The sequence below is a fragment of the Gobius niger genome (genome assembly GCF_951799975.1).
Source record: "Gobius niger genome assembly, chromosome: 2".
In the NCBI taxonomy this organism is placed as follows: domain Eukaryota; kingdom Metazoa; phylum Chordata; class Actinopteri; order Gobiiformes; family Gobiidae; genus Gobius; species Gobius niger.
This window is the reverse complement of record NC_136853.1, coordinates 12,285,127-12,311,199: the sequence shown is the minus strand read 5'-3', so window position 1 is coordinate 12,311,199 and position 26,073 is coordinate 12,285,127. Positions and strand designations below refer to the sequence as shown.

Below are 26,073 nucleotides of genomic sequence, written 5' to 3'. Positions count from 1 at the left end.
GGCGCCAACAGGGAACTTATTGTGTATGTTTTTAGTTGAAGAGGAAACTGGATAAACCGGAGGAAACCTATGCGACACGGGGATAACATGCAAACTCCAGCACAGAGAATCAAACCCTGGACCTTTTAGCGCTAACACCTGCACCACTGCGGACATAAGACCTTGACATGTGTTTCGATGGTAAATCCATTTATACAGCGCCTCAAATCACTTTACACACTCTCATGCACACCACTGTCGACAAACTGTGTATGCCGGGATCGAACTGTCTATCTTCTAGTTCTAAGACGACCCACTCGCCCATCTGAGCCACTGTCGCCTCACTGATATGGCATAATGAGCGATGTTGGCCAAAGGTGCTCTGTGGTATTCACTTAGGGAGGCACCAATGGGATCGTGGTCCAAGTGTCTTCGCTAAGGATGTCCTGGGCAGTGACACCTGCAACATATCACTCCATCTTTGCTCCATCTAAAGCCAAATACTGCCCTGGTACTTAGCCTTGATTAATATGCTGTGGAATTGCGTCTGTTCTCACTAGCACTTCTTCATAAAACATTTGACCTTCCAAGTAACACCAGGCCTTGATCAAGATCGAATCAGGAATTCAATCTTGGCTCTAAAACAAACTTAATTTGACTAAATTTATGTCCAATTAAAAAGATAAGGTCACTCATAATTTGGAAAAATAGACAAAATTCTTTCTTTCAAGGCCAGAAATGTTGAAATATGTTTCTGGCCCTTAATGTTTTTGTTTTTTTCCCTCTATTTTTGCAAAGGATGAGTTTCTGCCTGCCTGGACCTTATCTTTTCATGCTTATCCAACTGCCTCCTTTCATGAGCACAGTCTGTTTGCTGGATACCAGTAGCTCCCTGTTACTCCTGGTAAGTTTATTTAAATTTGACTCGTGTCTAAACTGGGTGTCTAAACCAGATAAAACTCCTCATTTAATGCATTAGCGACGCCTCCTTGAAATGATTTCTAATTAAAATGAAGCAAGTCAAAAATAGTGAATGACTCTCATCACTTGGAGAATCCCGAGTAATGGGGCATGTGCCGCTTAGAGCTGCTGCAAATGCAGGTGATTTCACAGCATGGCAACCGCATAGCAGCAAAAGCCAAAATAAGTGGCAATTCTACATGGCTATTATTTGTGTGGACATTGAGTCCGGAACATTGAGAGTTCTGTCGCAAATTCATTTTCAGTGCTGGGAAAAGAATTCACCCAAGTTTCACTGAAACGCTACCTGAAAATTCCCCCTCCATGACTTAATCAAATTCCTTCTTTAGTGCAATGTATCTCCTTCAAATCTCCAGGCAGCGGAGGCCGTCCACACACTCACACACACCCACGCACACACTGGCGCTAATAGCATTGGAAGCTAGCACACAAAGGGAACAAACAGCCATGTAATGTGGCTGTTCCCTCTCATTGACACTGGGCAGCGGAATGCGACGGCGCGGGGGGGTGCACCATCCTGTCAGATTAGCCTAACCATTAGCATTACTGAGAACTGACAGCGAGAGGAAGGAACAATGACTGTCATTTAGATCCCCCTTTTACGTTCCTTTCCCCGTTCACCCTTTTTCCTCTCTCCGTTTCTTGCTTTTAATCTCAGGACCCCCGCTACCCCTCTCCCTCGTCCGCTGACCCCCTCCCTCGCTCGCTGCGTGTCTGCTTTCCTTTCGTTTAATGGTTTGTTCCCATATAGAATGAGACCCTGTACAATATAATGGAATTAAACTGTATAGAAAAGTTGAAAGAGAACAGTTTCTTTGGAGCGGGTGCACTTGTATGGCCTGTATGGCCGGGACAAACCCAAAGTCTGGGGCTTTCACTGACATTCAGAGTCTGGGAGCTGAGCGGTATACAGCGGGGAGTGGGCTGGTCAAATGTATGGTTTTTGGGTCTGGGAAAGTTTGATTTGTACAGTAGGAAAAGTATGAATTGCACATCAAAATGTTACTTTGTATTGTCTCTTATAGGTCAAAAATGCCAAACATTTGCCCCAATTCTAAACCATATTGTGTCAAAAGAACCACCTATTTATGTGAAAAGTAATTTAAATTTTTACTTGATTGAAGTACTATAATCTGCACTTTTACTCAAGTTTTGGAATGAAATGTTCTGACCACCACTGGAGAAAGGTACCTGCAGTTAACTAAAGAGCAGTTCCCATCACTTGCTCCATGTTATATTGGAGTCTCTGTCACACCTCAGATCACAGCCTCACATGCAGCAGGAACGGACATGTGTACAGCAGGTGTAAAAAATAATAATAAAAATAAGCCGTCACACAAGACAGAGGTGAGATGTACCTGCAAGTCAACTGCAGTCTGTAAGGCAGTGTTTTTCAACCACTGTGCCGTGGCACACCAGTGTGCCGTCAGATAATGTCTGGTGTGCCTTGGGAAATTATCCAATCTCACCTAGTTTTTTTTTTTTTTTAAACAAATGCATTATTATCCACAAAAAATTTACCGTTTTCTATGCTGTCTAGTGATCGGCAGAGTAACCATATTATACTTTTCCATATCAGGTAGTTAATTTCTTTGAGACAAGAGAATTAGTGATGTATTGAGGCATTGTGGCTAGTGAGACTATACGGTGTTCCTAGCCAAGACACTTTGATGAGAACATTTTCTGCTGGTGGTGTGCCTCGTGATTAATACTGCCGTAAGGGACAGTTCACTAGTTCACAAGCTAACGGCTAACACTAAATAACAATCTAAAAAGTCCCACCATTTTTAATGCTTTTTCGTTGTTTTGTTTGTTGGCTGGTTCTTTTCCTTTTGGTTTATACTAGGGATGCACCGATACCAGAGTTGGGTATCGGCCCGATACCAAATGCTTGTACTCATACTCGTACTCATTAATGAGGACCTGATACCAGAAACCGATACCACATGACGTGAGGCTCTGCTACATGGCGCACTTTTTTATTGATCTTTATTTAACCAGGATAGTCTCACTGAGATTAAGAATCTCTTTTTCAGGGGAGTCCTGGCCCCAGAGGGGAATCTATTGTACATGTTTTTAGTGGTACCCGGAGGAAACCTACGCAGACACGGGGAGAACATGCAAACTCCACACAGAAAAGCCCCGTCCAGGTGGGAATCGAACCCGGGACCTTCTAGCTGTGAGGCGTGAGCGCTAACCGCTGAGAAGAGCAAAGAGCCACAAACTGCAGAATTCTTCAGTGGAAATACAATATTCCACGAGCTGACTTTATTATAGACTACACTCCCTAAATCAGAGTCTGTGCTGGATTTAACCAGTGTGAAATGCTGTCTTCATCGTCCCGCATCGCTGGGTCTGTGTGTTTCAAAGATGAGCAGCTAATGTTGCTATTTAGATGCTAACGGCCGTCTATGAACAGTCGATGTACTTTATGTTGAAGAAAATGCCTTGTACTCGTATCGCTATTCAGCATCAGCAAGTCCTCAAATCAAAGTACTCAAATCAAGTACTTTTTTGTTTAGAAAAAATGGCATTGGTGCATCTCAGCACAAAAACCCCAGCTTTTTTCACTAAATACACATGTACATACAGCATAAGACAACGTCAGGCGCAGGGGCCAAATCCTGCCCTCCAGCATAGCACCTCTGGGCCTGTTAATAATTTATGTTTTACAATTATTGTTAGGTTTAGTTTAAAGTCGTTAGGATTAGTGGTCGATTAAGATTAGGGTTAGGTTAGGGTTGTTAGGGTTAGGTTAAGATTACGGTTGGGTTAGGGTTGTTCGGTTTAGGATTAGGTTAGGGTTAGGTTAAGATTAGCCTACTGTTAGGTTAGGGTTGTTAGGGTTAGGATTAGGTTAGGGTTGTTAGGGTTAGGTTAAGAGGGTTAGGGTTAGGGTTAGGGTTAGGTTAGGGTTGTTAGGGTTAGGTTAAGATTACTGTTAGGTTGGGGTTGCTAGGATTCAGTTTAGGCTAAGATTAGGATTGTTTAGGAACAAAAATAACAAGCAATCATGCTGTCCAAAGTTATGTTATCTTCATCAATCAACAGAAGCATCTAATTACACTTTCCAAATTTGTTCAAAAGAATTTTGTTTTGTTTTGTTTTCATGAAAACATTTAAATAACTAGCCTACTAACTCCTCACTTGCATGAAATAGATCAGCATGAATCAACATCAACCTTCCTAAAAGCTGATGGGTCTAGATCCGCCTAATCCAGCAGAGGGCGCACTATCACGGTGGATTCGCTTCACGGTAGATCTGTCTCGGCTCCGGGGTCTGCAGCTTTCCCCTACTTGTTAAAGGACTCAAAAATGCCGTCAATTCCCATCCATCCATCCATTTTCTTCCACTTTTCCGTTTCCGGGTCGTGGGGGAAGTTGTTGGAGCTGCCCATATCACATTGCACCAGCCCCCTATGGCGCCCCCTGCAGGTGGTGGGTCCACAGAAGGACGGTCTCATGGTCCTAACCGGGCCTGTGGGTCTCTCATGAGGAATTTTGCAGAACACCCATTTAAGTCATGCATGATGTACAACACTGGCATTTGTTGAAAGTGGTGCTTTACTTTTGGCTCCGATTGGGGGGGTTTAGCAATTGGTCTTTTGACGATGAAGGAAATCGGGCTCCCATCAAGCAAACGTACTGCCTCTGGCATAACTGAACATGTAAGTGCATATTAGAAACGTTTAAATGTGTGACTGTGTTTGGCTGATCATCAAATTAGATGTGCTGTGCTGCCCTCTCCTGTCCCGGCAGCATTTATGTCCTCTATTGAATGCACAGGCAGTGGAGCACTACATCTCACTTCTTTATCCAGATTTCACATCAGCTAGTTCTATTCTGTGGTTTTGATTAAGCTCTCCAACCCACTCTACCCCCGCCATAATAACCTCTCTGTATTTTCAGCGCCGCTCCTTCACCAGCAGCCGCATGTTATCAACTAATGAGGGCTTCGGGTATTTCAGGGGTTAACCTTGTTCGACGCCGGTGATTTGGACAAACAGCGTTCTCTCACAAAGCACACACGCGTTAAGGAGGCCTGATGAAATGGCGTGATTAGCCGTAACAATGGCAGAACGGCGGATTGTAAGGTTAGCACAGGTGGTACATAAGGGGAACAGAAGCCAAGATACACGTTGTCCCGGCAGCGGCCCAGAACAAGGCAATCTACCCAGCAGTCTGGCTTTTAAAATCATCAAAGCTTGTCACCCCGACGCAAGAACAAAGAAGCTTGCAGGCCTTGTGGGACGGTTGTTTATGAAAGGGAGATTCGACAGCGATAAGTAGTGTTTTGTAATTGTGAAGTTTTGAAATGTTTAAAAGGACCTTTGATTGAGGTTTTTGGAAGTTGACGAAACCGTGCATTGACTGTTTTCATACCTTGTAATGTTGCTTTTTTCGATTTGGTTTGTATGGCTGGTTGAAAAAGAGAAAGCGTCGTTACCCAGAAGTCGTGAAGCAAGAACAAAAGCGACGTGCCGCGCTTGAATCTTTAATAGTAAATAAAGATTGTTGCGGCTGCAGTGGTTTTTGTGACTTTTTTTTGGAATCGTTGTTTTATTTAATGTCGGAAAGAACCTTGGATTACTCTTGCTTTTCATACCTCGAAATGCTATGTCTTCCTATAGGCTATGTGCAAAAGTCATTCATCTGTCTTGAATAGTTGTTCAGTTTAAAGGTGAAGGAAATTGCAGAGAGATTTTTTCCTTTTTTCCTTCCATAATACAGATATGATGGCGCTTCTGATTCATTGTGCTCAACCTTTGTGGCAAAACACGATGCTCATTTGTACATCAAACATGCATATTTGCTTTTCTTCCATGATCCATGAATTTCTTTTTGTAGTTGAATATAAAAGAGAGTGCCATGTTTCCACTACTGTGCGCCGATGAACATCCTTCCATTTCTTCCAGTCACTCCTTCAGGCCCCACTTATTGTGCATGTTTTTTTGGGGTTACACCGTATCATTCCCGATATCTGCCCTTGCCCTCCGCATCGGAAACTGCCGGACGGCTCATCTCAAGGGCAGGCGAATGGAATTTTATGATTACTTAACATTCTCCCAGTGGCGCGTTTTACAAGGGAGATGATACGTCGCAGCTTTTATTCCATACTTTGTCATTTTCAAAGTGCGACTTGGTTCTTGACACGTAATAAATCACTGGGGGACAGTCGTTTTAGGAGTGAATAGAGCAGGCGCGCGGAAGGAAAAGGTCACACCAGATTTTGGCATTTGTATATGGGCCGTAGTGTTTATCTCATAAAATGTAATACGGCTCGCTCAGGTGCTTTACAAGACTATAATGTGAGCATACTGTTAGTTATAGAGCTGGTGTACATGTTTAGTGCTAACAGGATTCCTTGTTTTACACTTTCACGGGCGCATCAAAGATCAGATGGAAGATAGAAGAGATCGTCGATGTTCCATGCAGCCCCATTCATGGTAATAAGATAAGATAATCCCTTGTTGATCTCACAATGGAGAAATTTTACAGTCGGCACAGAGTAAGATCACTGAGGGTGTACAACATACACAGGAAGTGTGCAAACAGTTAAATAGTAAAAAAAGAGGTATCTTATGTACAAGGTGTAAAAGCAAAAAAATCCAGAAATGATCATGGCTGCTCAATCTCCTTCTACAAAGCCTGTTCCTAAAAAAGGCATAAAGGGCGGATCGACTACGAGCCTCCACAGTGCTCCAGAGCCTGTCAATCATAGATTTAGACGTTAGGTTCAAAATATGATACATAGTCCAGTGTTTTGGGTCATAGCCATTTTTATTAAAAAAAAAGAAAAAAAGTCTTGAGCTAGGCTTCTGTGTGTCTTTTGGAGTTACCGATTTTGTCCGATTTTGTCCAGCTGCGTCGTGAGTACATAGAGGAAGACAGTTTATCTGTCTTTATTTCCTTGGATGAATATGGCTCTCGAAGACACTTCAAGACTCTGGAGCTTTCTAACGTAAAAGTCATTGCAACTTATTTACAGACCGTTATTTGACTAAATAAAGCCCCTCCTGGAACCGCCGTCTTAACGTGGTGGAGGGGTTTGAGCACCCGAATGATCCTGGAGCTCTGTTGTCGGGGGCTTCGTGCCCCTGGGAGGGTCTCCCAATGGCAACCAGGTCCTAGGTGACAAAGAGTGGTTCAGAAGCCCCTTATGAGAGACCAACAGGCCCGTTTGAATCATGAGGCCGTCCTTCTTTGGACCCACCACCTGCAGGAGGAGCCATAAGGGGCTGGTGCAATGTGACCCACGACCCGGCAACGGACAAGTGGAAGAAAATGGATGGATGGATGGATGGATATTGGACTAAATATCTTTATTTCTGCAGTTTTGTTGCCATGTAAACTGCGCCTCAGACAAGTTGTGAAGCAACTCTTAAAATAATCTCCAAGTAATTTGCATTGGTCAGTCTAAACCAGGGTCCCCCAACTTGCGGACCTGGGTCCAGATCTGGACCTCCAGAGGCTTTAGTCTGGACCCCAAAGCCTTTTCATCATCTCAATATAGTTAATTTCTAAGGCTGAATGAAAAATTATCTTAATAACCTTGAGCTGACTGAGTTGGATCCCTGCTCTACAGAAATAGTACAAGTTACAAAACACAGGACGATGTTTGCATGTCAAATATGTAGAATTCAAGCTAGCACCTCATAGCACTCACTGCTTGAATGTTGTAGCTTACAACTGATTGAAACATTGTAAAAATGACTAAATCACTTTAAAATGCATGTTTCATGAGGTTTCACTCTGTAGATTAGAATAATAACATGGCTAAACTCACCACGCAGTTACAGAGGTGTAGAGGGAGAATAGAAGTCCCAAAGAACGGGTTTACTATATGACTTAAAAAAACAAAAACGTAATTTCGATCCCCACTTACCTGGAATTATATGGTAATTTTTGTTTCACTAATGAGTAAATGATTCAATCGTTCCAAACAAAAGCGCAGCAGCTCATGTATATAATCAGTGGCTCAGGAGGAAACTGCCGCCTAATTAATAGCCCAACATGTGAGTCAGTTATTGTTATCGTTGTTGTTTTTTTGGGGGGGTGGCTCGAAAGCGCTGCAGCCCATCAGTGAAGGTCCCGATTACCCAGCATGCCACTGGTGTAAAAATAGAGTTTCCTATGTCCCGATCCGCCATCTTCCTCCCTCGTACTGTATACCTAAGAGTCTGCACAGTGGGGGCTCTGGAGCCTCTAAAGTAACATGACACCTTTCTTAACTCCGCGTGAGATCTCCGAGTACGTAGAAGGACAGGCTCGCACTGTGCGCACAAAGCTGGCTGGGTGAATTCCTGATGACGGCCCCGAGCTTCGCGGCCCTGCACACATGCGTCTCGCTCTCAGCTCCTCACTTTCTGTCCGTCAGAATCCACTCCTGACAGCTACATTCTACAGATGATGTGGGGAATGGGCCTACAGCACCTGTCCGAGCTCCTTTTATGAGTGCGACGCCTCCGATTGGTCAATGTTGGCCAATTTGAATCTCAGTGGGCTTTCCTGGTTCAATCAATCAATACATTTTATTTATATTGCACATTTAAAAATATGTGTTGACAAAAGGTCTACAGAACAAAATCTATTTAACATACACAAGCAGCAGAGCACTACAGGGCTCGGATTTGGTCATGATTTGTGCTGGACAGTGACTCGTGAATAGTATGTGTCTTAAAGCAGCACTAAGTAACGTGTTAACCTTAATAAATCCGTTCCGTTGTCCCTGTGGGGGTAATACAAGTGTTTATGGGATGATTGGAGGGTCTTTCATCTCCCCCTGGTGTCTCTGACCAGAAAACCCTGTTTGCAACTTGACTGCCACCGGTCCGGACAAAGCAATACACACTAATGTAATCACGAAGAAGAAGAAAGCTAACACGCTAACGGGCAAAGCTAACTGCGGGCTAACGTCACTTTAAACAGTATTTACAGCAAAGTTTGAGTAAAAAAAAATACTTCCATTGTATAATTGGATGCACAGTAACCCTCTCTGCCTTCGCCTTTCCTGTCGGAGTAGTATTTACTCTCCAAGACAATTAATAAGTTAAAAAATCGTAACTTTCTACTACACCTGCAGTTGCGCTTATGGCCTCTAGGGGGAAGAGTTACTTAGTACTGCTTTAAAGCGTCTGTGCAGCTCTAATGTGGATATGGCATGTCAAATACAGAGGAGCAAGGCCATGGAGACATGTAAAAACAATAAAGCTTAAATCCTAATTCTAAATGTACAGGAAGCAGATAATGATGATATAACTAGACAGGCAGCGCTTAAATAAAAGAACATAAAGTTGCCGGATGATGTCTGTGTCGTCCCTCAGTTGTTTAGGAATGGTGATTAGTCATTTTGTTTCATATGGCACCTATAATTTAAAAAGACTGAAGAAAAAAAAAAATCCCCATCTTCAATACACTTAAATTCTAATTTTACACTTTGAAATACTATCCACCCACCTGGCTCTTCTGGCACATAACAGTGACAGGATTCTCTGTGATGGAACGGCAATTTTGTCTTTCATTAACAGCCTGACTCCTCACTGACCTCAATCGTTTCGTCCTCTACATTTTTAGTCTTTAATCTGCAACTTTTTCCAAGTGTCAACGCTATGTACCCTTCACTCTGCGTGGAAAAAAAAAGAAAGAGAAATAAAAAAAAAAAACTCTAGGTGTCAAGAGTTTGGAGACAAAGTAATGATAGAGCAGACATGAGCCAATAGCACCAGAGGAAAAGCGTCCATGAGATCCTATTTCAAAAAAGTGTCAGCTGCAATGTGACCGCGTCTTGTGACACTTTTCCTTGTCTGACCGGCTGCAGTGGGCCACAGAAGCCATTAAACTTGGAGAGACGTGTGTCACCAAAATGAAAAGATTAAAAGATAGGCTTTTTCTTCACTCAGATGGGTAAATGTTGACTTACAAGAGTTCAAATCTGACAATCGTCGGAGGTGAACAAGTGTCGCAATAGGTGGGTCGCTCGTACTCGCCTCACAGCAAGAGCCTTGAATCCGAGGTTATGAATGAGCCTCGTTAGTATTACATCATGGCATAGTATTTATTCACTCATTCATAAATGTAGATGCCGATTTTTTTCCCCAGTGGGTGCCCAGTCAAGAAACAAGACATGGTCAAAATTGATCTCATAAACTGGTGCTTATGAGAGACGACTCTTGTGTTTTACCGTTAAATCTATTGGATCATTTTGTAACTAGGGTTAATTCACCTGGGTGCTCAAAGATTTGGGGGGGTGTTTGAGCCCCGCAGTTTCCCACTGAACAGCTGGAGGAGGTGTGTATGGATAGGGAAGTCTGGGCATCCCCGCTCAGACTGCTGCCTCCACAACCCGGCCCTATAAAGCGGAAGTAAATGGATGGACGGATGCAACTCATGAGTGTTTACTTCAGACTTAAGGCGAGACACTGCAGGTGAATAGGGAAAAAAAAAAAATGTAGAGATATCAATTTGAAACTTTTGCTGAACATCACAGATATAAATATGGAAAAAAATGTATTGCATTTTTTCTGTCATTTTATGTTTTCATAAAAAAAATTGAGCATTAAAATGGCCAAAATTGCCTATATTTTGGGCAACGAAATCAAAATAATGAATTGAGCCAGATTAAATTTTATGGTTTAATTTTATTGACATATTAGTAACTAAGATTTTTTCAGAGGGGATTTTGGATATTTTGTTTAGTTTTTCAATAAACTAATCATCAGTGAAAAAATCTGTAAAAACTCAAATTCCGCCTGTTTTTCTGGCTTCAAAGCTGAATAAATCAGGCTAGGAATTAGATATTAAAAAATCCCTCTGAAAAAACCTTCAAACTATTATTAAGTCCAAGACTGGAAAGTTTGGAGTCTGTGGGAGCTTCTATAAGGGCTCACTCGCTGCCCGAGTGCGGCTTCTCTCATTCAGACAAAACCAGCCCTGAAGTTTTGTAGCGAGTGCGCATGCGCAGCCCATTCTTCGACTCTTCCGCACCAGGCGTCTCGTAGGAGGAAAAATGCCATATTTGGGTGAAAGCGTCATCACGGGGCCCCTTCGCAGGACACGTGGATGTCAAATCTGTCAATATTTATGAATGAATACCCGCGGGAAAGACAGCGTTTCTACGCGGCGCAGCAGCTACTTCCGGGTTGCCCCCACCTCGCAGCCGACAAAACATCATAAAATAAATATCATGAGGGGTGAGTTTTGTCATTTTTATACTCTGACATGAAAACTGAAGATGTAAAGGGAGGAAAATAGATAAAAATCTCCACTTCGACCACTGCGTGAAAACGCACCACCTGCAGTGTCTCGCCTTAATATTGATAGACCAATTTGTGCTCACTCCTCCCCATTTACATGAATGACTCCTTACGAGAAAGAATCCATGATGGCTGCGTTTAAAATGTGTAAAGTCTCATTGGTATCCATGCATTATTGTGGCTTCTGGAGTCGCCCATGGCCACTAGGGGGTGGTATCGCAGCTATGTTATCCCCCTGCCATGAGGACCAAATAGAAGCGCTTTCCTCGCCCATTGGTATTTACTCGTGAAGCCCATTGAGCTCATGTTAATTTATGATAATGCTTGAATTCATCATGAATTATGCATGTATTCATAATTATAAAGCGTTGCCAATTAGTTTGCTCACATGCAAACTTTAATATTAGATCACAATGTGGGAAAGGTGCAGGTGTTATAAAATCATAATGAAAGGTGCAGGTATGCGCGCCCTGACATATTACAGGCCCAGTTTGTAAAGAACAAATCACTGCTGAGTGGCACTTCGCTGTTTCCCAACTTTCCTGGCAATCTCCACAGTGCTGTCAGATTGAATAATCATGACATCCAGAGAGAGTGAAGTCGTTGGAAAGGAATGCTCAGCCTCATAAAACGTTGGATTTATGCTACCAGTTCCTGTGCAGGTTTCCAAAAAGTTACGCTTCGAATCCCCTCAGCTTTCGAGTGTTTTAAGTTTGTCTGCAGCGACCCGGGTCTCTCTCCACCTGCTTGGGCCTGTAATAAAACAAAATGAGTGGAAATTGTTCAAAATTGGAAGGGACTTAGACGCAAATGGGAGGGAGAGGAAAGTTGAGCAGTGGAGGAATCCGCTCTCACAGAATTCCATGTGTCCTTCACTTAAAATGCAGAGAATGGACGGAACAGGCTGTTACCTATTGAACACGGGCCAGTCAAAAAAAGAAAAATAATAGTGATTTACCTAATAGCAAATAAGTAAGATCTCCCTTTGGATAGTTACTGCTTCTTTGGCAATGTGCCTAGAGTATTAAGTCAGTTGACAGAATACAGTATCAGTGATATATCTGCGTCTCAGAGCTTCTCGATTGCAAAGCCGCGTGAAATGTGTTTGTTTTCCAACTCCGCACGACCTTTTGAAGTCAGGACTCTCCAGAATTGCCTTCCTTTCGGCCATCTCCTCCACATTTAGCACCGGCGGCTTTTGATTATGGCCAGACCCGGTGAGGTGCCACGTCTGTTTTGCGAGAAGCGCTTGAAGTCGGATCGCGTTTATGCGTATATGTTTTCGGAAAGCGTGTTTGAGGCTCCGCTTTGATTTCCCGTGAAGGGGCACTTATACTGCGGGAGCTCGGGCCGGTGGATTTGTGATGTCAGGTGTGGTCCTAGACGGAGCCACTGGGAGTAAAAAAAAAAAGAAAGGCAAAGATGACGTGGGGTAATTTAACTGTCCAGGTGTAATGGCCGCCTTCCTGCGTCTGACCCAGGGAGGTTCAAAGGTCGTGAGCAGCTTTCAACAAGTGCTTGGAGCATGCTTTCGCCCGGTCCTTTTGGTGGATGTTTTCTACTTAGATCTAGACAAACCTCTACGTAAGTGCAAGTACTTCTTAGCATGACTCGCTGTTTCTCAATTCACTTGTCGAGGGGTTGGAGAGTGTGGCGCTGTAAATGACATTTGTGAGTTTTTGTCATTTCTATTTTCACGAAATCAGCTAATCCCTTCAGACTGACTTTTTTCCCCATCACTTTCCATACTTTTTTTTTTTTTTACAATATTCACGCTTTGGTTTGCTCCGGGTTTGACGGCTGTTTTATCTCCATTTAAAAGCGCGCTGGCCCTGTTGACTTGTTTACGGCCGGGATCATTGTCTGAAAGCTTAACTCATCTCCTTTGTGTTTTATGTCGCCCCGGGCCACGGGCTGGAACTTAAATTCTAATAAAGCCGCCATATTTCCTGGCACTATTTTATGAGTTTATCTTTTAAGACAAAGGTCACACTGGCTCAACAAACAAAAGTTACACAGTGCTGGCTCTCCCATGAATCCGTGATTGATGTGCTTGTGCGTCGCTAGCTTTATGATTGCAGATGCTTTGATTTTCTAGACGCCCATGTGCCACCATTTCTTCCAATGAGGACAGAATGGTTCGTCGGGATCAACATTTACTAGTAGCAAATAGCAAAAACTGCCATTATTCAGGTAGTGTTCATTTCTCAGCTGGAAACTTTTCAGGCTGTGACCCCCAGTGTGACCAACCCGCGACCCTCCATGTTGCAGTTTGAATACTAAAATCCTTTGTGTTAAATGTAGGTGATTAATTCTTGATTTTTAGATATTACCAATCCAATAACTGTCGTGAGAAAATGCCATTAGGTGTGTGTTTGTAGCGTTCTTCACCCCGCCTTCCTCTTAACTTACGCACTTCTGATGTATTCATCCTCCTTTCGTCCTTTCACCTCAAACAAGACGGCTGTTTCCAATTGGCCTGGACACATTCCTCGGATGCCAGGGCACCATTGTTTCATCCGTGCTCAATGCAACAGTATGTGTAAGTGGGTGTGTGTCGATTCATTCATATTGGAAGTGGCTCTCGTCGGTGATAGTGGGAAAATACCAATTGCTTGTTAATGTATTAGTTGATTGAGAGAAAAAAATCCCCAAAAAGTACTTTGGACAACTTGACCAAACGTAGCGCACATACAGAGAATTGGTGCTGCTCTCAAACCCTTGGCGCAAAAACACAACAGTTAACATTGTATACATGCCTTTCAGTCATGTGACTTGTGATGTTTTTGCGGCCATTTTGAATACCAACGTAGAATTATGCAGTATTATACCATGGCTGCGCTTCGTGGTGTTCTTGACTCCGCGTCGTGCATTATAACCGTCTAATGCACAGCTCCTCGTTGTTTAATCCTTACCTACAACATGTAGCAGTATCTCTGTTATCCCTGTAGTTGTCCTAAATGAAGGACAATTGATTGACAGTGGCATTTTTATGTACTCGTAATCATTGCTCAAGAAGAAAACAGTAAAAACACGGCCCCAGAGATGCATATTTATGTGAAGAAACCAGAGTCAGTGTTTAAGCTGCTCAAGACACTAGCATGCTACCGGTTAGCATTTAGTTAGCCTTGGATACAAAATGCTGTTATTGTAGTATGTCCTCAGTGTTCATAGATGTGACCCACACGTCTTTATCGTATTGAAGCCATTGACAGTTGATTGAATGAACAGTCAATGGTTGACAGTTGCTAACCGGCAGCATGCTAGCAGCTTAAACACTGACTCAGACTGAGACTCTGTTGACGTGACAAACCTCTTTGATGTGCTCATTTAGTCTGAGGAGTGAAGCAGATCTTGAGTAAATCCTGCTGTAGCTCGACAGACAGAGCTGCTACGTCTGTGCCACATTTGCTGGTTATATCACATAAACATGTGTCTCTGCGGCTGTGTTTAAACTTTATCTTCATGAGCAATTATTTAAAAATGCCACTGTCAATCAGTTGTCTTTCATTTTCATCCAGAGTAAAGATACTGTTTCATGTTGCAGTACTGCATAATTCTACTTCGGTATTCAAAATGGCCACCGGAACTACGCGCGATGTCATTGGAAATGCAAGTATAGAGAGCACTTCCAAAAAATATATGGACACAATGTTGGGCTGGTTAGGATTAGGATTCTACGATAACACTGTCTGCTCTGCTGCCAGTCGAACCCTGCTCAGATCATTGTTGTTGAGCCGAGACGCAGCTGTCCAGTCCACTGAAAAGAGCATGATCATGTTTGTTGAGATAATAAGTATAATATGTGTATATATAATAAGGATATAAGTTGGGATAGATGGCTTGGATATTTCTGCTGTACAAGTAGGGTGATAGAAACAAAGGGGTGTCCCTTTGTTTCTATCACCCTACTTGTACTTGTTAAGATCAGGATCAAATCTCCTTTAACCTTTCATCAACCACTCTTTACATTATTCAAATAAACATAGTTCTGCCACCTTAAATCTTACAAAAGTCACAACTGTTGACACAAAGACACACTTAAATACCACAAATATTCTTACAAAATATCCCAAAAACCTTGAGATGCACAGAGTGCGGCATGTCACGCACGCACATCCGTGTCTTTGAAACATAAATGGAGAAATTAGAAAACATAGAACAGGGCACTGCAGACAAGGCTTCACCAGATGTACAAACACAGTGAAATAATGGCAGAAAAAACACAAACATGTACATGGAGTGAAGTACACTGGTTATTGGCTCAGTCAGACGAGAAGAGCACTAATGTACCATACCTTAAAAATACAGTACATCGCTGACAAACACAATTACAGTCATTACAGGATATTGCGGCTAATGATGGGGAACAAAGTCTTCTGTCTACATCTTGGAGTGAACAAGACCAACAGAAAACACAACATGACAGAGATTGATAGAGAAATGAAAAGATGAGTTGTCTATTGGTGCAGGTCTGGTGGCAAAATACAGTGATTACAAAAACGACAAATGGTTAGAAATTATTGGTCAATATCATAGATTTCTTGTATTGCTAAAATTGATAGCCTACTTGATGAGACTATGTGTATTCCTTCAGAGAAACAATGTGCCATGTGCTTTCTCGAGAAATTTCCCTTTTAAATGATCAGCAACATTAATACGAATGATGGCAATGCAGTGAAGTGAATTGTTTGCCGGTTCAATCCTCTAAACAGCCCCAAACAAATCTGCACACATGTATCCACTGCATCCATTTACTTCTATGAGCCTATCCATGCATCTCAGTTATGAAAATGTATGACCATAGATACAGACGGCATCTCGTCATAGAAGGGGGCGTGGCTTCGCCGAGGGGGAAAATAGAATCTTTAGAAAAACACAATTTTCCACTCTTTTTTGCCATTTTCTGGTGGAATATGAACTTATTTATCACACACAAATAAAGTCAAGTGTAAATCAGGCCCATATGGATATTTTCTCACAGCAGATTGTGCAGTAGAAGTGAAAAAAAGGCAGTTGTAGCAAGCGCTAGCTAATCGTTAGCATTAGCCCGATGCTAGCATGTAGCATCATGTTAGCATTCTCCGTTATTCATGTATTTATGGGCTGTTGAGCCACCTTGCTCCTCCCCATGTCTTTGTATCTTTATTTAGTAGAAACTATGTTCATATTTCAGCGTTTGTTAAAGCAGTTTTTGAATAATTAGAGAAAAAATTTATTTTTTCAAAATTGTTTTCCCCCTTAACTGTTTTCAAAAATGATCATTTATGGCCGATTCCAGAGATGCCGTCTGTATCTATTGCTATAGAAATGAACAATTCAAAACAAAACATTCAATCAATGAAAAGTGTTACATATTGCATCAATAACGGGAAAGAGTCTTGTGACTGAAACCCGCTGAACGGCGTTGCTAAAAATCTTTTTAGTCACTTTTAATTAGCCGTCTCAAATCCCCTCTTTGTTTTTACCCTCATTTGATAATCCCTCAAAATTTTCTCAACCCATTCCCACAATCATCCATTGACTTGAGGAATGTCCAGCGGGAAGTTTTTCTTTCTTTTTTCCTTTTTCTTTATTTCCATCCGGCGCCATTTGAGACCATTTGAACATATTAAGCTCTGTTTGTTTCCCGAACACACTCACACACACACACACACACACACACACACACACACACACACACACACACACACACACACAAAAAAGGACTGAATGCAACAAGTGAAAAAAGAAAAGCACATTCATCTTTGTTGTCATAGCAAGAGAATCCGCCGCGTGACACACAAACAGCCCCTGGACATGAATGCGCGCGCGAAGGGATGCGAGCTACAAAGCCACAGGGAGGCGACCAATGGCACCGAATAGCAAGTACCGCAGCATCGGTAACCTAGCAACCGGGCCACTGGGTGTCATTGTCCCTCATTACTTTTTCTTTCATTTTGTTGTCCTTTTTTTTTTCTTCTCCCTCTCTCCCTCTTTGCGATGTTGAATTTTTGGGTGACAGGTTTAGAAAAGCGCCGCGGAAACTGAAGGGAAAGTTTGGCTTGTGGGGCAAGACGGGACTTTGGGGATTTGAATGAGCGTTTGGCGCGGCTTTATCAATTTATTTAGATCAAAGTGCTCTGAGGGGAAATGGGGACATAAAAGAATAGTGCGACTTTAATCATGTAAGCTAATGGCTGTAAAATTGAATTTTTGCCAAGGGCTAGCCTCGTGCACCTCATCCGTTTTTTTTGTTATAGCGCGCTGTGTAAATGAAAGCAGGATGAAACGCTGCTGACGCTATTTTCCGAACATAAAATGCAAATTAAACAAAAGACTGAAGCTTGCAAACACCAGTATGTACCACAGATTATGGAGCTTATTATGAGCAAAGATCTTTACAGCATTTCAGGACTTTTATTTGGAAGGACATAGCACATTTTGTGAGTAAATATGGAGGAATTCAGCTAAATATTTAAGGCTGAATTTAAAGACACAATGCAGGGTTTAAATAGGTAGCGTTCACGATTTAGAATGTGATGATGTCATAATGTCAGATGGAGGGCAGGGCCAATACAACTCTATGGGAGAAATGCAGTTTTTGTAAGAAATCTCCAAAACAAACATTGACAAATGTTTTTCCTCAACAGTATTTGATCGTGATTGGATTCTGTTATGGTAAACATTGAGACTATATTAAATATTAAACCGGAGAGAAGTTGTCATGAATCAAGCATGCGGATTTATTTAACATATGCATATAGAGACACACCAAGTACCTGGATACAAGATGCTCTGAAGAACAGTTCACAACTCACAGTATTTATACACAAAGACAGCACAATGATCATATGATTATGGAATGCCCCAATGGTGTAACAGGTAGCGTGGTGTAACAGGTCAGATTGACCTAAGACGTTCAGGACACTGACGAAATGTATAAGACAAACGTCGCCACAGCGAGGACACAAACACCCTGTCTCCAATTCTAGATAAGATGTCCTGACCCCGGCCAAGCAGGTGTCCTTTAGCTGTACAAAGGTTACAATGCATACTTGTCAGTTGTCCATAAAACATAAGTAATATGATTACAATAAACATATAATAATATACAGTTGGATTTCCATAACAATTCACAAACCTGTGATATTATTTTTATGTCTGAAAGTCCTTTCTATTGGACAACATCACGCTTCGCATATTGTCACCACTTTTTTATGTTTTTCGGAGAAAATAATTGGACATTAGTTCATATGTGCTGACAGAGGAGATAATGAACTTTGTGACAGTTTTTGTTTCATGCGGATTCCTCCAGTAATGACTGAGATATGAGCCAAAAAACAAAGACATAAAAATATGCATTTTGTTAGTTACCACAGTTGACCGTCAGTTGACCTCCACCTCAAAGTTAAACTATTCACCTTATTCCGCCCCGCCCACTTTTGCCACTTTCACACTTCCGGTCGAGCGCAAAGCCCGTTCATTTAAACGGAGAACGAGGGAAAACATTCTCCGCTCAAATCTGATGTTTAGTCGATTGATTTGTGTAAAATGGCCAATGTTCATTTGCACCAACATGTCGACACTGCAGCGTTTCTCTGGGCCGCCGAAAAACGGCTTTGTTTTCGTTTAGTGACTGATTTTATGTGGATTTCTCCAGTCCCATGTTAACAGATAGGAGAAAAGGGGCGGGCACTATTAATGGCGGCGCCCACGCGAGCCTCCGGAATAAGGTGAATAGGCTCTTTAGAATGTTGTGATGTCACGTGAACGCAACCTATTCACGGGCACGTCCCACTGCAGCTACAGCCACATACACAACACTATCGGCATCATTTTACACAATGACCCGTAAAAGGAGCAGCGTGGAGACCTCCTGTCTATACTTTCCAAATTAAATATGTTTTCATTACTTTTATGCAAGATGGTTCACTGACCCCAATCCGAGCTAAAAAAATCCACTATCTTTCCAGTAATTATCCATCAGACACAAAAAAAAACGATGTTGCGACATTCCCTTTAACCGTCCTCTCATCAGCATTTATGAGCATACGGCCCCATAATTAAACCGGCGACCTATTACCATTCGAAAGTGACCCAGCCCGCGCCGCACAAGAGACCATCGGCGTTTTTCATCAGGCGTCCCACGAAATCATTCTCTGTGTTTAGCGATTCAAAGAGCGGCGGGATCAAATGGGCCTGTATTCTTGTGGGAGGTGGCGTCGGCCTGTCATTTTAATTTGCAATACCGCTTTATTTACTTCATTATGCGTCGCGCCTTTGTTGCGCTCGGCCTCCGCAGGTGCTTCGTATGCGAGGTCTCTGCGCGCACGAGGCTTCAAACTGAATAGAGCGAGTCAAAGAGGATGTAATTATGAGGGCTGCGTGTAAACAGACATCTAATACGCCTTAATGAGATGGTGTCCTTCCGATTTTGTTTGTGTGTTGATGGGGGATTGCATTTTTGATTTCGACAATGGCTGCTAAAAACGAAAAAGAAAATACTGTTTAGTTGCTTAGCTGTTAATTACATTGTGGTTTTCAATGGCGCCTGATTAGGACCGATCAGACACGCCAGTGGAGGTGACGGTGGCGTTGTGGGTTGGCGGAGGTAGTCTACATAAGTACAGTTCTTAAAGCAGTACTAAGTAACGTGTTTACCTTAATAAATCCGTTTCGTAGTCCCTGTGGGGGTAATACAAGAGTTTATGGGATGAGTGGAGGGTCTTTCATCTCCCGCTGGTGTCTCTGGCCAGAAAACCATGTTTGCAACTTGACTGCCCCCGGTCCGGAGAAAGCAATACACACTAATGGAATCACGAAGAAGAAGCTAACATGCTAACAGGCAAAGCTAACTGCGGGCTAACGTCACTTTAAACAGTATTTACAGCCAAATTTGAGTGAAAAAAAATATTTCCATTGTATAATTGGGTGCACAGTAACCCTCCCTGCCTTCGCCTTTCCTGTCAGCGTCGTATTTTCTCTCCAAGAAAAAAAAAAAAACGTAACTTGCTACTACACCTGCAGTTGCGCTTATGGCCTCTAGGGGGAAGAGTTACTTAGTACTGCTTTAAAGAGGGGGTATTATGCTTTTTTTCAATCACATAGCACCAGTCTATAGCACACTACAATGGTGATGCCATTCCAAATTGCTCTCTCAAAATGGCTGTAGCGAATGTCTTGAAATAGGCCCCTGTCTCTTTAAGAACCTCTGACCCTTTCCGACACGCCCCCTCCACACGCTGTCTGTGGCATCAGTGGGGAGGGGGTTCTTTACTCAGCTGGTGACGAAAGCTCGGAGGCGTCTCCAGGAGGTGGGGGCGTTCCTAGGAGGACTCAGGCAAACCCATCCCTAAAATGGCCGCCATCAGAGTTTTTTACAGATTACTCAAAAATACGTGAATGTGCCAAGGCAACACTTCAGGCATGTTTTTAATGAGGGAATGACATAATAACATGATGTAAAGCTTGAAAAAGTCCTTTTTTCATAATGCCCCCCCTTTAAAGTGGCACTTAAGAACCAACTCCGGTCAGCGGCACGAGAAACCTACGCATAGCTGATATCTCTGTGTCGTGCTAAGTGCGAATGACGCACGCACCTGCTGCTTTGTGGATGCAACACTGAAAACCTACACTTCCGTTTTGCCCTTCGCTGGGCGGGATCCGGGAATGATCCGCTAATCAGATCAGGCGCGAACCTCTACTTTTACAGAAACTTCCACCAAAAGAAAATCCAAATTCCATGTTGCAGTACACACACAGTTTTAGACCATGTAAGTGCAAAATACCCTAAAATTTGCACAAAAATGACCAAATGGAAACAGCAGATAACACTCTACAGTAAAATTGTCAGCTATACAGTTCATCAGCAGAAAAAAAAAAAGGTTTGTATAGTCTTTGGTTGCACTTTAAAGGTGCCCTGTGTAACTGTTTATGCACAAAAGCCATACAAGCCATTTTTAAAGCCATAAATTGATGAGAACTGAAACGGATCTCTGGCCTTTTTTGTGGAAGTGGCTGGTCAGTGCAGAGAAGCATGCCAGTGTGGGGTCCAGCGGTGATTGTGAGCTGAGCGGTTTCACCCACACAGACCTCTTTGCTCTTATTCAGAATGAAGGACATTTCAGTTTTTAGTGCGTCAGGATGGGACAAACTCAATCTGGGTATTCAGAGGGAAGTCGCTGCAAAAGAGATGTGAATTTTTGAAGAAAAAAATAAATAAATGTTCAGATATAGGTCGTATCTGTGCAAAGAAAAATCATATGGCTTTGACCTGCAGTCTGAACGCAGCTGATGCAGTGAACCCTGCAGTCCTGCACTCTCAACTTTCAGTCACCAAAAAGAAAGTGGCACACTCGGTCCAATCAGGAGACACGCTCTTTCTTGGCTTTGTTCGCACATCTTTTCAGCGATTCAGCCTTTTGTCAGTTAAATGAGGCAAATGCCGGGCTTTAGAAGAGTAAACATTTCAAAGATGGAAGCTCTCCAAAAATAGCCGCTCCATTTTTGCCCTTTTCACGCTGCTGTCAAATCGGGACAGTGCGGCACTAGCCACTCTCTTAACCTTTTCTAAAGTAACATTCAACTTCTTAATAAGTTTGCCTGATTGATTTTTTTTTGGAGGAGAATTCAGTCCGACTAGCTCAGTGCGTGGAGTGTCTCCACTTTGAAGACTTGAGAAGCCAATTGATTTGAATGGCCTCAATTAGACTCCCTGATTAATTGACTGTGATTGGATGTCGACCGCAGTATAGCGTCGCTGATGTTATTGACGGGCGGGCTAATTGGTTCCCATGGCGACGGATTAAACACAGGCGAACGTGCGTGACAGAGGAGTGACCCCCGAAACAACCACTCGCCATGTTGTTGTGGTGGAGGTTTCACAGAGGAATCAACACAAAGACGGAACAGCAGGAGAAAGTCGACTTGTAGCTTGAAGTAAAGGCTTGAAGAAAAGCAGATAGATAAAGCAACACACTCTGTTGTTGCATGTAGCAGCTTTAATAAGAATTATCAAACATCCTTGATAATAAACGCACAAAGTCCACAAAATCAACACAGCTGGACATTTTTAGACTCAGATGGATGACTAAGAAGTCTTTCCTTTCATGTGTTTTAAGTGTATGAAAGAACTCTTCCGCAAGATTATTCATCTCATTTAACAACGCTGAGCCACGTAAACATGGCCTGTCTATTTTACACAGACAAATGGTCTGGAGGCGCAGCACTTGGAGCCTTTGGAAAGGGCAGGCCGACCACGCACAGATTGTCAGTTACAGGGTGAGCAGGGCGCTGTATCCGCTCCCCGGTGGGACACTCTAACCCCCCACCTGAACCGAGCACATTTTCTCCAGTTTGGCTGTACCCAAATCAAACAGCTTCTCAAAAATAACAACAGAAAGGAGACGAAAACGAGGGGTGAAAATGCTACAAAAGAGCGGATACAACATGACAAAAAAGCGATGAAAAGGGGAAGAGGATGTGTGACGAAATTGCAACAAAAAAGCCATAGAAGAGCAACAGAAAAGTGACCAGAAAATCCAACATTTTTTATTTTTATTTTTTTTAAGTGACAACGCGAGACAAACAATTTGTTTGGATTTGCTTTGTAGATTTGGGTAAAGCCGAACTGGAGAAAATGTGCTCGGTTAAAGGGATATTTCAGGATTTTTGACATAGGGCCTCATTTCCTAGTTATCCAGAGAGTTGCTGATTTCTGGAGATTTTTTTTGTGTAATTTATGCAGTTCTTATATTTGAAGAGTTTTGTGGCACTAGGCTTCTGCTAGGCTAGCACATTTCTATGGTATCAGCTAGCCTGCATTAAAAACTGTCTGACCCGCTCCACAGAGCACCTGAGGCAAATCACTTATAACGCCAGACTAACCAAATAAATGTCTGTGTCGATAGAATAATTTTTTGGAATATACCTGACCTTGCATCACATGAATAATCGCATTCTGAGGGACTGTTTTCTAGCAGATCACTCCGCCGCCGAGTAGCTTGTATAACCACGAAGCTGATGCTGCTCAACTATAAGGTATTTTATCGACAGACATTTATATGGTTAGTCTTGTGTTATAAGTGATTTGCCTCAGGTGCACTGTGCTTGGGTCAGACTGTTTTTAATGCAGGCTAGCTGATATCGTAGAAATGCGCTAGCCTTGCATCAGCAACACTCTGGATAACGAGGAAATGAGGCCCGATGTCAAACATCCTGAAATATCCCTTTAAGGCGGGGGTCAAGAGGTAAAGTCTGCGTCGATGCAACTCGCTGTGAAGAAGCTTATCAGTGAGGAACTGCAGAGAGGCTTCTGTCCCTGGTTTGTTACAGTGGTTAGGACAACAGCATGGCGCAGTGAGGGACGTTCACTTACACCAATCAGAAACCTGTCATCTGTACGTCTCCAGACCCACTTTCTTTCATGCAGAAAGTGGTTCTGGCTAGCCAAGCTTGGTAAACAAGTCTCACACAAACCTGTTTTCTGTCAAATCCGGACCACTGACGCCAGTAATATCTTGTGAAATGGTAGTTGATGCTAATGATTCATTTTGAAAATTATGGTATGAACGTTGAAGAAAAGTAAACTTCAGTAAAGTTCATTTCAATATAAGCTTCATTCTATAATACGGGAGTCCCAATTCAGCAGAATGATAAGAGGATATGATTTGGCCTCCGGAGAGAATAATCCTGCGTGACCTGAAGCCATCCATCTGCTTTCCCCATGTCAGCACTGGACGGGTTTGCAGATCCCCAAGTTTGAATTATACCTATGAACCAGTGCTGTGACCAAATGTTCCAAAATGTTTCATTTGGTGCTGGCATAGGAAGTTTTCCCAAATGTTGTTTGCTCAAACTATTGTCTGAGATGGGCCTTACCAACGCAGTAGTCGTTTGTATTTCAGATTTCAGATTGTACAGATAAAATAAACTGTCAGCACTAGTAAATTGTTAATGTTCTCTACCGCCTCACTGGTAGCACACACAGAAGGAAAGGCTACAGGCAAAACCGCAATACAAAAAATACCTAAAGGCGTTTTTGTGAGCAGTTGTGTCTCTTTTCCTTTGGTTCGTTTGCCTGTTGGGAAGTATAGGCTCTCGCTTAAACAAAACAGTCTTTACGATACAAGCGCATTGTTTTGTTGCTGTGTCTTTCTTTAACTCGGCTTTTACTCAGTCCAACACTGAACTACTTGAACGAGCAAAGTCGGCCGCGTAGCTTCCAAAATAGTGGTAACAAGTGTGCGGATCAATGGTGGACATCGGGGGGTGGTGGACTGTGGATGCTCCAATAGCTCTGGAGAAAAGGCCCAAACAAAGAGGAGGCTTGAGCTGACAGACTTGACACTTCTCTGGCCAATATTTGCAGTTTTTTTTTTTTTTTTTTTTTTTTCCATGTGGGAACTTGTATCCTCATGCTCTCCCCTGCACTTGATCTTTCTCATACAATAATGTTGCTCTGTGTGTATGTCCAAAATTGTATTACTTAAAGTGTTGAATACTGTGGGTTGGGAATAGAGAACATTTGGCTTCGTTTGTACAAACTTTGATGAATGTTATTTCTCTCTGTCTGAAGTAAAGCTTAAAGAGAGAGCGATGGAAAATGGAGTTAGAAGTGCACAACCGAGAAAAGGCATTTTCCAATTACTCTTTTTCAAGGAGATTACATTTATAAATCGAAATAGGAATAGTCGTTTGTAAAATGGCCCATTGTTTCCGGTGTTAATTTTGACATGTTTTAATTTCATTTTAGTCAGTACAATAACCTACATCTTATCTTATATACATTTGCTGGTTGTTTAGTTGTCACATCCTGTTTTATCAAGAAGCGTAAATTAAAACTCCAGGTAGACATTTCGTTATTGTTGCAGTAATACCGCAGACTTACTGTCGATTTGGTTGTGTTTTGCAGTGCCCCCGAGGGACCTGAGCATCACTTGCCGCTCCAACACGTATCCCAAAGGTTTCTACTGCACCTGGCAACAGCTGCACCCCACCTTCATCCCCACCATGTTTGAAGTCGACGTCCAGTAAGTCTTTTATGTTGTCGTTTTGCTCAACTGGTAACTGGTGTTTCCAGAACATGATGGATGTATAGGTGGATGGATGGATGGATGGATGGATGGATGGATGGATGGATGGATGAATAGGTGGATGAATAGGTGGATGGATGGATGAATAGGTGGATGGAGGGATGGATGGATGGATGGATGGATGAATAGGTGGATGGAGGGATGGATGGTTCGATGGATGGATGGATGGATGGATGGATGGATGGATCGATGGTTCGATGGATGGATGGATGGATGGATGGATAGGTGGATGGATGGATGGATGGTTCGATGGATGGATGGATCGACGGACGGACGGACGGATGGATGTATAGGTGGATGGATGGATGGATGGATGGTTCGTTCGATGGATGTATAGGTGGATGGATGGATGGATGGATGGATGGATGGATGGATGGATGGGTGAATGGATGGATAGGTAGGTTGATCAAAATATCTCGTTCAATACATTCAGTGCTGATGAAGATTTGAGTCCTGCCTACTTGTAGTATTACTGTAGTAAACATGAGACCCTTTGATGTGGCCCTGCCGAGTGTCCTGTGTGATTGTGCACATCACAGCAGCGCAGCAGGTGGACGCAACCTCCATCAATACTCATAACACCAGCACACTAACATAATCCACACTGAGTGGAAATGAGAAATACGGCTGCTGTCTTTACTCCGCAGGGAGGGTTCTCTCGTGTACATGACCTACTGTTTTATTCATTGGCTCTGGATATTAACTCTTGTTGCATTTAAATACTGCCTCACAGCATGGGAAGATGTGTTTTCTCAAGGACAAAGCAGCTGGCATGACACATTTTG

The 26,073-nt window shown here is 42.6% G+C and overlaps 2 protein-coding genes across 2 annotated transcripts in view; one reads left to right on the top strand and one right to left on the bottom strand.

The window, feature by feature from the left end:
- Positions 1-26,073, top strand: part of cntfr (ciliary neurotrophic factor receptor) — a 232,502-nt gene that overhangs the window by 146,364 nt on the left and 60,065 nt on the right. Inside the window, exon 3 of the mRNA XM_079582627.1 lies at positions 25,108-25,225. Coding sequence (XP_079438753.1) covers positions 25,108-25,225 — 118 coding nt within the window. The remainder of the gene's footprint in view (positions 1-25,107; positions 25,226-26,073) is intronic.
- Positions 17,974-26,073, bottom strand: part of il11ra (interleukin 11 receptor subunit alpha) — a 146,245-nt gene continuing 138,145 nt past the window's right edge. The window contains exon 12 of the mRNA XM_079582625.1: positions 17,974-17,984. The gene's annotated coding sequence lies outside the window, so the exon portion shown is untranslated. The remainder of the gene's footprint in view (positions 17,985-26,073) is intronic.